Source organism: Heptranchias perlo, chromosome 16, assembly GCF_035084215.1.
Source record: "Heptranchias perlo isolate sHepPer1 chromosome 16, sHepPer1.hap1, whole genome shotgun sequence".
Taxonomy (NCBI): domain Eukaryota; kingdom Metazoa; phylum Chordata; class Chondrichthyes; order Hexanchiformes; family Hexanchidae; genus Heptranchias; species Heptranchias perlo.
Genome location: NC_090340.1, coordinates 63332724 through 63347912, shown reverse-complemented (window position 1 = coordinate 63347912; position 15189 = coordinate 63332724). Strand labels below are relative to the sequence as shown.

Genomic DNA, 15189 nt, shown 5'->3' with positions numbered 1-15189 from the left:
GGCTGAATGGCCTCCTCCTGTTCCTATGATCCTGATGATGAGATGAATGAAAAAAGAAATGGGATAATAACCGAGAGAAACCCTGGCAGATTTTCCCATCCCTAACTCAGATCCCACCAGTGCGGAAATCAGTGAACTCAGCACACACTGGGACTTTCATGGTGATGAGACTTGGTGCCACGCTGGGCAGCTCATTCACCCACTCAGCCACCATTCTCTCAACGCTGTGCAAGTTTTCGTTACCGAAGAAGCCCCAATGACGGGTAACGCGTTTTCAGGCGCAATGCAGTTAGCGGGCCGCGTGATGAGATGCTTTGTGGTCGTGGGATGTGCAGTATCGGCGCCCGTTCTGGAGGAGTGCTGAAAAACTCACCGTTAACAATATCACTCGCGCAGGCTGGCATCGCACTTACCGGAGTGTGAGCTGGCGTGCCGGCAGGCTGCGAGGCAGCAGCAGGCACCGCGTTAACCGGCGTGGCTGTGGACTGAACTACTTTGGCTTGCATTGGGTGTCCCGGCCTGATTGAAGAGATGGTCATGGCCTGCTGAAACCACAGGTGCCAGTTAATAGGATGAAACACCACCATATACCAAACAAACCATTGGTCCACACACCAGTCACCATGTGTGAACAGCAAGCTGCTCCACCCTGGAGTGGCCATTTCTTCGATCGATGCAAATAACCACAACTTCCTGGTTTCTCTCATCTCTTTCATTCTCTACAACCTTGGCACCCTGGGCTCTTCACCCTAGTTTCTCAATTAAACCTTTGATACATCCCGCCCCATTCTCTGATTTTATCCTGCACAACACATGCCACCCACTCCAATCAAGTCAAAGGTTGTCAAACAAACTTACATCATTCCACACCTTACCATTCTCCTCCCCTTCACATGCTGTGCAACACACAGAAGCCCCCTCCACCCACCGACATATCTGTCCCCTTGCTACAAACCAGCGACACTTCCAACCTCCCTTCACCCCCTCTCCAGCCACATGATGCACAACACACGCAAGCCTTCTCTAACCCCCACATTCCACCCCATCCCAAATTAGTGATCCACACACAACCTCTTGATCCCTTGCCCATTGCGTCTTGCAACATACGCATTCTTCCCTGTGCAAATATCCTCCCAGTTGTGTGGCATAAAACACGTGCCATTTATGTGTATACAGAGACACACACACACACACACACACACACACACACACGCACGCACACACACACACACACACTCCTTGGTTGCACTGTCATTCTGCTACAGTTTAAAATGAAAACATAATTTTCATTTTTCCTATGATGGTGATGAGGACAGGTTGGGTCCCAATGGATAACGAAAATTCTGCAATCACTCGAAAATCAAGGAAAGCGGGTCTGAAAAAGGTTGCTCCGGTAACCATCTCCAGAACAATCCACAACTCTGGAGGCAGATTTTCCACCTTAGGCACTAGATACAAATAGAAAAGGCAACTGAAGAGGGAGCTCCTCAACCAAATGTCAATCAGCTTTGCAGAAACAACAACTGACAACTAAACAAAGCCGATCTGCTCGGAAAGCTTTTTAAGATTTTTCGAAACCCTGCGTCAAGAGGTCTTTCATCACCTGGGTTCAAAGCGCGAAGCCTGTGGGGGGGATGCAAGTCCAACTCCATCAGGAAAAAAAAAGGAAAAGGCTTATGATGGAGAGACACACGGCAGGCACGCTCAAAACCTTCAATACACAATAAATTTACACTAAAAAAAAATCTCAGAACTTCAACTGTTATTGTGCTGGGTTTTGGCACTGCCAGCTCTCAACACACAGCAACCCCAAAGAAAATCAGCTGGACCAGTTTACTGTACTGTCTTTCCATTGACTTAACCTTTCATAAATCCAGCAAGGTTACCCTGGAGGCTGCTGCCAGCTGCATGCAAGACCAAACCCCCGACTAGCCATTCAGCTCACGACCTGTATCTACCCTATCGAATCCCTTTACCATGTTAGAGACCTTGGTCATATCACCCCTCAACCCTCTAAACTCAAGGGAATACAAGCCAAAGGCAATGCAGCCTGTCCTCATAATTTAACCCTTTTAGCACCAGTATCATTCTGGCAAATCTGCACTGCACCCCCTCCAAAGCCTGTATATCCTTCCTGAGGTACGGGAGAACTCCTCTGCACTTCTTCAAAATAGTGCCATGGGATATTTTATGTCCATCTCAGAGAGCAGACGGTTTAGCATCGCACCTGAAAGACGCCACCTCCCATGGTGCAGCGTTCCCTCAGTACTGCACTGGGACTGTCAGCCGAGATTATGGGCTCAAGTCTCTGGAGTGGGACTTGAACCCACAACCTTCCGACTCAGAGCCAAGGCTGACACACAGGAGGGCTGCGGATAGGTGGGGATAAAGGATCAGCGATCTTCTGCCTGAAACTGTTACTCTACTTGTGCACTCAAAATGCCCTTCCAAAACCCCTTCACTTTGTCATACCTCTTCCCAACTTCAAAAGCTGCCCCTTGAACCAGGCCTCACCTCCCCCATTCTCCTCTCAATTTCTGCCCAGTGTCCAGCACCTCCAAAAATAGAAAGCAAAATACTGCAGACACTGGAAATCTGAAATTTAAAAAAAAGAAAAAGCTGGAAACAGTCAGCAAGTCCGGCAGCATCTGTGCAGAGAGGAAGGTACGGTCAACGTTGCAGATCTTATAACTCTTCGTCAAGAACAGGTCAATTATCTCATTGCTGTTTGTGGGACCTTGCTGTGCACAAATCGTCTGTTGCATATCCCTACATCGTAACAGTGACCACACTTCGAAAGTACTTCATTGGCTGTAAAGTGCTTTGGGACGTCCTGAGGGTGTGGAAGACGATATATAACTGCAAGCTCTTTCTATGAGGAACTGAATACGGAACCTTCTGGTCTGTGAGATGCTCAACTCCTCCAACAAGTGATACACCAACTCTATTCACAATTCACCAAAAGAGTGATGCAACACGCCTTTAAATGTGCTTCGGGATCAGAGCTGCAGTAACGCAAGATTCACGTTGGTCGCACTGCTGATCACAGTAATACCCGGACACCTCTACAGCACCACCAGCAGGATCCGAGCAATGCTGCAGCCTTCTGTACAGTGCACACTGAGACAACTGTGACCCATGGAACTGTAACCCGCCAACAGTCACAACTACAGAACAGCATGGGAGAAAAGCAGGGAGAAAACAAATCTGCAGGACGGAATTATGAACCCACTCTCATTTTTAAACAGATGCAATGACGGGTGGAATGAATCGTCTTTAAATCAAGGTCCCGCCTGCCTGTTCGGGTGATTTGAAGATCCCGAGGCACAGTTCAATGCAGTGGCGAGATCTCCCTATGTCCTGGGCCAACATTCACCCCTCAACCAACGTCACCAAAAACAGGTTAACTGGTCATTATCTCATTGCTGTTTGTGGGATCCTGCTGTGGGCAGATTGGCTGCCGCATTGACCTATAAAACAGTGACTGCACTTCAAAACTGATTCACTAGCTGTGAAGTGCTTTGGGATGTGAAAGAACATAAGAAATAGGAGCAGGAGTAGGCCAATCGGCCCTTCGAGCCTGCTCCACCATTCAATAAGATCATGGCTGATCAGATCCTAACCTCAAATCTAAATTCATGTCCAATTTCCTGCCCACTCCCCATAACCCCTAATTCCCTTCACTTCTAGGAAACTGTCTGAATTTATTTAGTGATGTAGCTTCCACAGCTTCCTGGGGCAGCAAATTCCACAGACCCACCACCCTCTGAGTGAAGAAGTTTCCCCTCATCTCAGTTTTGAAAGGCACTGACTCTATCATTTAAAGTGTGTTCTACTTTCTAAAGAGTCTCAAGGACCCATCGTTTGGCATCAAATTGAAAGTCTCTTCAACTCCCCATGATCCAGTAGACAAAGTCACTGCCAAATGTGGTACTGAGCTGTACAGGCCCAGTTGGTGCAGCAGCTGGGGTGCAAATATTGTAATCAGTCAGGGTTCCTGGTCCTCATCATTATCCAGTGATCCCCATATGTGAACGTGAGGCAAGAACGGGATCAGTCTCAGCTCCAATGCCCTCTATAGTTGAACAGCTCTCTGAAACTTGTTGCTAAACTCACACATGAAAAATGGCTACCCGCATAAGAAAATGAAAGATATCTCTTCTATCCCGAGTCCCACCAATAATGTTGTGTCACAACCTTAAATGGAGCATTTTAGCCAAAGCATTCAGCTAACTCCTAAAAGCAAATTGGTTGTTAACATGCAGTTCTGATAAAGGGTCCACACCTGAAACCTTAACTCCACTGCTCTCTCCACAGATAATGACCTGACCCGCTGACTGTCTCCCAACGTTTTCTGCGTTCGTTTCAGATTTCCAGCATCTGCAGTATTTTCCTTTCTGTCCCTCTAACCTGGCTTCCCTCATAACAGACGTCTTCACTCAAAATCCCTTTTTATCCTGTCACAATACAACCGTCAATGTATAGAAACCCCACTAATTATTGTACCATGACAGCGTCAGAAAACAGCACGCCCATTCTATGCAATATGAAGCATGGGTCCTTCGTGGCCTTAATTATCCTTCATAATACAACTTCCCCTTAGTTTTAACTTACATTTATACATCAATCACATAAAGAAGCATCCCAAACTACTTTTTAATGGGGAAGTGGGGGGTGGAAAGGAATTAGGGACCTAGCCTGAAAGAACAGTCCAAGGCAAGTTCTGAGGGGGCTTCTGAAGGTGAGGGAAGGAGTGAGTGAGGAGAAAGGATTTAGGAAGAGAATTCCAGAGCGCGGGGGGTGCGGTGGCTGAAAGCTCAGTGGTGAGCAGGAAGGGCGCCAACAGAAATCTACACCATGAACATCACAAGCACCACCAGCCTGCTCTGCAACCGTCCCTAAAAGTAGATTGCTGTACTGCAGACTGGCATCCGCAAGCTCCATCACTGAAGGTCCCACTTATGGACACAGCCTCAACACCTGCAGCACAGGTAAAGAGAAAACTGGGGGTAGGGGAGAAAACTGAGAGGGCAACTACTAGATTTATCTGGAGATCATAGATAGAGTAGATAGGAATAGGTTACTGTCTGTAACTAACTGTCGTTCAGGGGTGTTAATATTATTTAGTCTGTTTGTGTTGTCAGCTTTTGGTGATTATTTGGGTGACTATTTCCCTTAGCAGAGGGATCAATAACCAGGAGACATAGATTTAAAGTAATTGGTAGAAGGATTAGAGGGGAGGTGAGGAAAATGTTTTCACCCAGAGGGTGATGGGGGTCTGGAACTCACTGCCTGAGAGGGTGATAGAGGCAGAAACTCTCATCGCATTTAAAAGATGCTTGGATATGCACTTGAAGTGCCGTAACCTACAAGGCTACGGACCAAGAGCTGGAAGGTAGGATTAGGCTGAATGGTTCTTTCTCGGCTGGCACAGACATGATGGGCCAAATGGCCTCCTTCTGTGTCGTAAATTTCTATGATTCTATGTAGCACGAACTGAAGAAATTCACTCAACGAGGGCAGTCTGTATAAGTAGCACCCAAGATGACATTGGTGACAAGCGAAGTGAAGTTTGGCAATTTTATTTCTAGCCCTGTTAAAATGTACTGGGTCTTCCTCTCGCTCCACATCACGGGCCATTCCTCAGAGGAGCCTTGCTCAGCCAGTACCTCCCCAGTCACCGAGGGATTAGGCAGAGACGACCCTGTTCTAATCCTACGTCCATACGCATGCGCTTTCCAGCAGAGCTCACTGGATAGCAAGCCAGGTTATAGGCACTGGCTGGCTAATTTCTCTCTCCCTCTCTAACCCAGGGATGTGGAGGTACCCTCCTGACCCACCCCTACCACTGCCCTGGCTAACATCAGCTAACTCAAAACCGAGCGGTCAACAAACCTGGAACATTCCTGGACGGGGTGAGACAGTAATGCACTGGACATTGTGTCAACCGCGAGTCTGTACGATCATCTGGCTCTCTATCTGGCTCAGAGGAGCACAAGAACACCCGTGAGTCATCCATTCCAATACAGAAAGTATCGGGTCACCCAAGTCATCACCAAAGCTGACAACAGATGCAGACTAAATAATATTAATATCCCTGAACGACGGTCGGTTACAGACAATAACCCAGAGGGTTCAGCAAACTGCTCGATTTACATTCTGGCAGGTCAGGAGATCATCTAAACCCACTGACTGGACGGTGCCAGGTAAAGCCATCGGCACTGACATCCCCGACATCCACCATGTGCAGTGAAGGGAAGCACAGCTAGAGGGCAGCATCCACCCACTCCTTCCGCAGGGGAAGCTTGTCACTTTCACAGCTCAACTTTTCCTGCAGTTATTCACAGACAGTGAACTTTCAACAAGTCAGAGTTCCAGCTTCCATAGTTTCAAGGCTTATCATAACATGGTACAGCACAGAAGGAGGCATTCGGCCCATTGTGCCTGAGCCGGCTCTTTGAAAGAGTTATCCAATTAGTCCACATTAGTCTGGAGCCTAATCTTCAGAAGGTTGCCCTATTGCTGTGCGACTACCTGGAAACCCTCTCACCTGGACGGACCGAAGAGAACCACAAAACCATCTCCTCAACCTGTACACACTAACTTAAATGCCACACTACGACACACCTTCACTCTCGACCATATAATACAGCACACCTGCTGAATACACGCTCAGAGATGATCAGGTGTTACAGCAAGAACTCCTTGCTGCTCCTCCAATTTGTACAGTGGACAGTGAAGTATCTGTGGCAGGGAGATCCGTTCTTGCACCTGGTGTGACCACTAACCAAGGTGCTATTTGAAAGCAGAGCACCATCGATTCGAGGTCTAACCTGTATGAGCTGAACTCAACAGGGGGCAGCAATGGAGGCATTACAAGTTATCTCAACATCCCTGGGCTGGGTGGTGGGGGAAGAGTCAGGGGTCCTGCTCCTGATCACCGTCCAGTGATTCTCCTGCTGGAAGAGCATAGCAGGACCAGGCTTCACCACAACGCACCTCAGAGTCGAAAGGCCGACTGGCATTCTCTGCCTAGGTTCACATATGAAGAGTGGTCACTTGGAGACGGTACGGGAAGGGCAGGAGGTCAAATCCTACCGGCGAGATCCGGTCCTTCCGGGAGAGGAGGGGAGGTATCCACCCAAACAGTCCAGCTTTGCCGATGACAATTACATGATGGTTTTATACAGATTGTTGACCAGTTTAAATCACTCCGACGAAGAACAGGCATGAGTGCAGTGGCAAATAGTTGAAGCCTTCGGTTTTTACTGATTTATTCTTGGATTTTTACATCATTTCTGAACAGGTTCTTTTGTTAAACCCGATTTTCAAACAAAAACTGAGAAGTGCCAAACTCTGCAATTTCCTGGCAGTTTCTCCCCCATCCCTCATTAATTTTGCCCCCTCTTCTCCTGGGTCCTGGGGACTCTTCGTCGACTGCTTGTTGGGGTTTGGTTCTACAGGCAGCTCTCCAGCGCCCTTCATCAGCTAGGCCCTAACAGTGAATTTCATTCTTTTCTCTCAGAATGTGGGCGTCGCTGGCAAGGCCGGCATTCATCGCCCATCTGAGACTCGTCTATCTTACGTTTGGGTAATTTCTTCAGTACCCTCTCTCTTTGAATTATAACCCACACTCGCTGTTCTATACCCACATCTGATACAACTGAGGAGCCACTTCACAGGGCAGTTATGAGTCAGCCACGTTGGTGTGGGGACTGGAGTCACGTATAGGCCCAGACCGGGTAAGGACGGCAGGTTTCCTTCCCTAAAGGACATCAGTGAACCAGTTGGGTTTTATCGACAATCCGACAGCTTCATGGTCACTTTTATTGACACCAGCTTTTTATTTCCAGATTTTTAAAAACTGAATTCAAATTCTCAAACTGCCACGGGGGGGATTTGAACTCACATTCTCTGGATTATTAGTCCAGTAACAGAACCACTACACTATATATGCTATTTGCTCATAGAGGAATCAAGCTAATGTCTACACAAGTAGGGTTAGAGTTAGGGCAGCAAAGGGACGAAGCCAAGTCGTGGAGAATGAAGGAATGGCAGCAACACTACATAAGTACTTTGCTTCAGTTTTCATAGAGGTGGCGGAGGTTGATATTGTGCTGCAGCGTCCTACAATTTTACTGGTACTTTCCAGCAAGGGCTTGCTGGTCATCAATCAGGAGAGGCAAACACGAGCTGATTTCTTCCCTTCCCCAGGCTGAGATCAATTCTTGCACTCTTACTGTTGCCCCAGCTGAGCACAGCACAGACCAGGGATCGGGTCTGGGGTCTCCCTGGATTGTCGGATTCAGTATCGCACCAGGCAGGACAGTACTCACTGAGCTGCCAATATTCTGAGAGATGAGATTTGGTTTGGTGAGCCCTTTCAGTGGCCTGAGAGTTTGTCTCCTCTCCAGTACATCAAAAAGAATAAAACATTACGAGAGCAAAAATAAAGCTACAAACATTATTTATTGAACTTTACAGACAGCAAGACAGGTGAAATGAAAAATGTATAAATATTTATGCCAACCCTTGTTATAAGAATTTTACTCCCACTTTTATCAAGAAAATATTACCTTCTTACCAAATTTTATTTTCATTTATTAAATTTAAAAAGCTACAACAGGAAATTTAAAACAAAAATGAAGCATCCAATGAGGACACAGTGACACCAGGATTTGATTTAATTTCCCTCCGGAACAGGTGAAAATCTGAAATAATTGCCTGGTTTCTGGCAGCTCAGACCTGATGCTCCTTCTGTGTAATCGCCCCCTCTCCCCATGCTCCAGTTACCACCGAGAGTCAAGGCCGTCTCTGATCCCAGGAGGGCTCCTCTGCCAATGCCAGCCTGCTCCGCCCGCTGAAAACTTTTCATCAGTACCCTTGGTGAGAGTTTCCTGACCTACGGTCATGCTCTCCCTTCCCCCCTTTTGCCCAAGGCATTGCTACACCATCCAAATGAACATTCTGCGACTGTGAGCCCAGAAGGTGAGTGGGATGCAGCTCGTTCGACCGTGAAGAGCATCACAGCCGAGCCTTGTCCTCCCAACCCGTACGATTCCCAGCAGGGGAAAGAGTTCCGGAGCAAGAACCATGGCCAATTCATCCTTTGCCGAGCTCAGTGACGCTCAGGCCAATTGCACTGCCCCTAGTGCCTATTGGGTTTATAAAGCAGAATGAGTACTGATCTGTGGATTTATATATATATATATTGTAAAAGCTTACTATAGCTATTCTACCTGCTACACCTATACTTACAGTGCCATTCAACTGAGATCAGCTAACTCACCACAGACCACAATCGAGCCTGGGACCTTCTGATCTCTGTGGCTTTTGTACTTTAGTACTGGATCGGGGGGAGGGGGGAGGGGGGGATTTGTGATGGTACAATGTGTATTTTGCTTGTGGGCAAATTGTAAGTTTTCCTACCTGATGGATGATATTTCTGACTGGCCCAATGGATGCATCTGTTGAAAATAAAGAACTGAATTGTTTTTGAGATATCTATTCGGTAATTTTTGAAAATCAGCTTTCCCACTGTTCAGCCTGCAGACAGAGATGCTTGGAACCATAAAGAAAGGTCTTAGAGAACCCTTAGAAACGAATTTAAAAACAGTTGGCCCTGCACTGAACAGGGGTGTTGTGCATACCATCGAACTTCCCCTTGCAGTTACTTCTGCGGTTTGTCTTTGCTTCCCTCCCTTTCTAGATATTACTCTATTGTCCCTCCAATCCCTTTCCACGGTACATTATTCCCTCTTCTGCTCCCAAGCATCTACCCATGTCCCACTCGAATGAATTACCAGTCTTGGGTTGACTCCAATTTTGATTTCTCTACTTTCTCTCCTTGTTTATTTGGGGGGAGTGGTGTGGGTGGAAGGGGGCGGGGAGTGCAGACGATGAGAATAAACAACCAACACTTGCCAAGCACCGCCACCCCGACCCACCCCCCCCCCCAACCCCCGACCGACCCACCCCCCAACCCCCGACTGACCCACCCCCCAACTCCCGCCACCACCCATGGCACACTCAAAGGTTCAACGTTCAATATAAGAAAGAAAGACAGACTTGCATTTCTATAGCGCCTTTCACAACCTCAGGACGTCCCAAAGCGCTTTACAGCCAATTAAGTACTTTTGAAGTGTAGGCACTGTTGTAACGTAGGAAACGCGGCAGCCAATTTGTGCACAGCAAGATCCCACAAACAGCAATGAGACAGATGACCAGATTTTCCGGGGTTTTCTTTTTAGGTGTTGGTTGAGGGATAAATATTGGCCAGGACACCGGGGAGAACTCCCCTGCTCTTCTTCGAAATAGTGCCACGGGATCTTTTACGTCCACCTGAGAGGGCAGACGGGGCTTCGGTTTAACGTCTCTCCCGTAAGACGTTAAACTGACCTCCGACAGTGCAGCACTCTCTCACTTCCCACTGAGCCATGTCAGACACCTAGATTCAAAAGATTCAACGTGGCAATTCATCAATATAAACCAACTTCCCATCACCGTGCTACCCACCATGCTCGAGGTACCAGAACATCTTTATCTTCTGGCTTCTGTGGGGACCAAAGCTTTGGAAAGTTTTGGACCTGAAGCTCACCTGAACTTCACTGAAGCCGATCGTCAAAACTCAACAATCAGTCCAAAAACGGGAGCAAGGAGGAAGCTTCCAAGTGATAAATTTCTCCCCCCATCTCCTGAGGGTGCCGATACTTGCTGAGGTGTGGTAACTCACCCAGCTGCAAATTCAGTGCGAGTGACAGCTGGGTATTTAACTGGGAGACACACCACAACTGGGCATAATCTGTACTTTCCAGCAAAGGACACTGGGCTGGGAGCGGGAAACCTGACTGATTTCCGCAACCTAACCCCGGGGGAACGCTGAAGCCAGTTGTACCACCCCAACGCCACCTCGGCTGAGATTAGCTAACTTGGAACAGACGAGGAATTTCACTTGGGACCTTCCTGGTCTCAACAGCTCAGCATTACAGCAGTCATCGCATTCGTCCACTGAACTATTGGGGAGCTCGTTTTCAAAAATATTTTGTTTGGAAAGACATGGGCAGTGAATAAAAGCGGACATTTCCCTCAAATACAAGCACGAGGGATCACCACAGAGAAGATGGGGAGAGGGGTGAGAGGAGAGGGAAGAGAGAGGGGAGAGAGGAGAGAGGGTGCAGGCGCGCGCGCGGGAGGGGCGAGCCGGGAGGCAGGCAGGCGCGTGCGCGGGAGGGAGGGGTGAGCCGGGAGGCAGGCAGGCGCGCACGCGGGAGGGGCGAGCTGGGAGGCAGGCAGGCGCGCGCGCGGGAGGGAGGGGTGAGCCGGGAGGCAGGCAGGCGCGCGCGAGAGGGGCGAGCCAGGAGGCAGGCAGGCGCGTGCGCGGGAGGGAGGGGTGAGCCGGGAGGCAGGCAGGCGCGCACGCGGGAGGGGCGAGCCAGGAGGCAGGCAGGCGCGTGCGCGGGAGGGAGGGGTGAGCCGGGAGGGGTGAGCCGGGAGGCAGGCAGGCAGGCGCGCGCGCGCGCGCGGGAGAGGCGAGCTGGGAGGCAGGCAGGCGCGGGCGGGAGGGGCGAGCCAGGAGGCAGGCGCGCGAGAGGGGAGAGGCAGGCAGGCGCGCGCGAGAGGGGGGGAGCGCGAGCGGGAAGCAGGGGAATTATGAGAAATGAATACGGGAGAGTGGGAGTTGATATAGGGTGAGATGGGGAAACCCATTGACACGCCTGAGATCCGAAATTCAATGCAGTGAACCGTGACTAGAAACCCATATCCCATTGCCCTGCTACCCAGGGAGGGAGTAATACCAACATGCCACCGTGTTCCTGGCTTTATATCAAGGCAGCATCTTGAATAACAGAACACCCAGCAACGGGCTTTGCATAAAGATTATTGAACAATTGTGAGTGCGTACGCACAATGCACAGGTAGAATGCCAAAAGTGAAACAAGGGGTCTTTGGACTTCGAAGGAGAACCCAGTTATGTGTCAGCAAGAGCCATTCATTCTCTATAACTAACCGGTTACCCACTTTACAGAGTTGCGACCAAACAAGAGAATTCATCAGTCAGCTCATACCTGAGTCGATGCTAGGCGGAATGTGGCGGCACTCGTAGGAGCAGAAGGCCTGGGGGAGATGCTTCCTGGTCTTTGAGCCTGGGCCTGGGCCTGGGCCTGAGCCTGAGCCTGAGCCTGAGCCAATGCTTGTTGGGGAACCAAGACAAGCTGCCCACTCTCTGTCCGGACCAGAATCATACCTGAAAGGGAAGGGAGTGGGGAAGTTATTAAAAGTTTGCTGCAAGATATTTTATTTACATATAGAAAGCACACATTAAAACAATTAGGAACATAGGAATTGCTAGATGAAAAAAGACCACGGTCCTTTTAGTTCACCTACTATCCTGGTAGTTGCATGATATAACGATAATGGAGTTGTTAACTAATTATAGCAATCGATCTTTACCTATTAATCTACAACAGACGCATAAATGCCATGAGACCGATCCCCAGCTTTAGAGGGACTGAGTTATGAGGAAAGACTGGAAAAACTTGGGCATTTCAATGTTCAGGAGAGAATGGAGACAGAGTTTTACCTACATACACAACACAGAAATATAAATGCACAACTACTTGAAATTGAACCATGACAAGGGGGCAAAGGGATAAAAAGGTAAAAGGCAAATTTAGAACCAATATCAGAAATTCACACTCCCTCTCCTTGTTACCCAGTACAATAACTCTGCAACACACTGCGTAACAACTAATAGAATTCACAAAGCTCCAATAAGCTTTGTACACCACGAGAGGGAGCTTCACACAATGTTACTGGCAGTTACAAACCAGTCCACAGTAAAAGCACTGGGAGCAATCACAGCACAAACTGCACTTTCACATTGACCCCGAGGATTACAGTCATATTCCTGCACCACAATCAAGTTTTTAAAAAAAGACCACAATTGATTGCTCTGAATTCAGAAAGGCTTTTCAGTTTTGGTGCAGTCCCAAGCTCTTCTGCACTGTACCTGCTGAGAGAAACAAGAAAATAATCTGATATGCGAGTGCAAAGTGCCGCAAAAGCGCTGCCATGGGATTTGAGCCAGCAGTTGTGATGTGGCTGGGAGAGGCGTTCACTGAAGTTCAGGCTCTTCACCATAGAGGGAAAGGATCAATAAGAAGAAACCTGAAAACGACGAACATCTCTCAGCAAACCCAACGCCAGCTCGGGAGCAAGGTGCTGAACTCAGCCAGTAGAACCAGTCTCAACAAAAGAGAGAGACACCACAAGGGGATGGGAGATGAGGGAAGGAGGAGGTGCACTGGTTAATTAGTTAAAACCGCATGCAACGTCTGGGAATAAAAAACCTTCAATGTCTCACATACAAACAGGGCGGGTTTCTTCAGAAAATTTACAAAGTAAAAGTGATAAGCTTATCCGAATCAGCTCAGACTGTTACATACACGACTCCGTACAAGGCCTTATGCTCTGCGGTCCATACGATTGATGCCAAACACTATTAAAAAGTTATTTGGAGTCAAAAGGATGACCAATTTTTCATGGGTTTGTGATGTCTGTATATCTCACGTACACGAACACGCAGCATGTATAACAATTGCCAAACCAGAATACTGAGAAATAAACTGTTTCTGTTTGCCTGATATAAAGTGCGCACTCTCTCCCCGCAGGGACACATCCTATTCACCTAAGCTCATAGTGTCAGCTTGGTTCAGTTGGTAGCATTCTCGTTTCCAAATCTCAAGGTTGAGTTCAAATCCCACTCAAGGACTTGAGTTCAGACATGAAGCCAAGATCTGTTCAGGCGAACACTGAAGATTCTGCTGAAAGATTTGAAGAGCAGGGAGTTCCTGGTGTCTTGGACAACATTTCTCCCTCAACCAACACCAAAAACTGATCACCCATCTCATTGCTGGTTGGTGGGATCTTGCTGCTGTATTTGCCTGGTAAACAGTGAATACATTCCAAAGTAACTCTTTACACGCATAGAATTTCTGAGGCTTGTAATGAGGCATGCTATAAACGCAAATCTTTCTTCTTCCTTAACAGAACTCGGTTGTCGATTGGCAGAAGCCAAAATTTAGGGACTGCCAAAAAAAACCCGGGGGTACTGCCGGAGTTTAACCGGTTAAATCTGCATTGGAGAGGAGCACTGGTTAGGTTCAGGCAGGGCCATCCAATCCATTAGAGAACTGGCTTGTGGAGGGTTTTTTTCAATTCATTCTCGAGATGTGGGCGTTAGTGGCAAGGCCAGCTTTAATTGCCCATTCATAGTTGCCCAGAGAGGGCCTCCTTCTGTTTGATAACTGCTGAACCACTTCATAGGGCAGTTAAGAGCCAACCAGGTTAGCATGCGACTGGAATCACATATAGGCCAGACCGGGTAAGGACGGCAGCTTTCCTTCCCTAAAGGATATTAGTGAACCAGTTGTGTTTTTACAACAATCCCACAGCTTCGTGGTCACTTTTATTGATACCAACTTTTCCGTTTCCAGATTTTACTTTAAAACTGAATTCAAATTCTCAATCTGCCATGGTGGGTTTGAACTCACGAGTCTGGATTACTAATCCAGTAACATAACCGCATACCGCATAGAAGCAACATGGGAAGAATCCCACCCCAAGTGCCAGGTCTACCCTTCAGCCCAAGGAGCCAGGCAGGCTGCTCAATCTTCAATAGTGTCTCAGGGCAAGCTGACCTGCCTGACTCGGGTATCAGACTGCTGGTTCTGCCATACATGACCAACCCAGTCCGAATCTCCTTTGGCATGAGCTGCATCTAAGTCCCCCCCCACACCCGCCCCGTTTACCTCTCTCTCACTCCCTCTTGCTCCATCCCCTCTAAAGGCTGCATTGTCGTTGGTTGGTCATTCTCAACCAACATCACTAAAATAGATTATCTAGTCATTATCACAGTGTTGTTTGTGGGATTTTGCTGTGCACAAATTTGCTGCCGTGTTTCCTACATTACAACAGTGACTACACCTCAAAAATACTTCATTGGCTGAAAAGCACTTTGGGACTGAGGTCGTGCAAGGTACTTTTTTTTTATTCATTCATGGGACATGGGCATTGATGGAAAGGCCGGCATTTATTGCCCATCCCTAATTGCCCTTCAGAAGGTGGTGGTGAGCCCCTGCCTTGAACCGCTGCAGTCTGTGTGGTGAAGGTTCTCCCACCGTGCTGTTA

General features: G+C 48.1%; 1 protein-coding gene across 1 annotated transcript in view; it reads right to left on the bottom strand.

The window, feature by feature from the left end:
- LOC137333834 (transcription initiation factor TFIID subunit 4-like) overlaps positions 1-15189 on the bottom strand; it is a 249460-nt gene that overhangs the window by 193590 nt on the left and 40681 nt on the right. The window contains exons 2-3 of the mRNA XM_067998200.1: positions 12066-12244; positions 414-542 (exon numbers count right to left, since the gene is read on the bottom strand). Coding sequence (XP_067854301.1) covers positions 414-542; positions 12066-12244 — 308 coding nt within the window. The remainder of the gene's footprint in view (positions 1-413; positions 543-12065; positions 12245-15189) is intronic.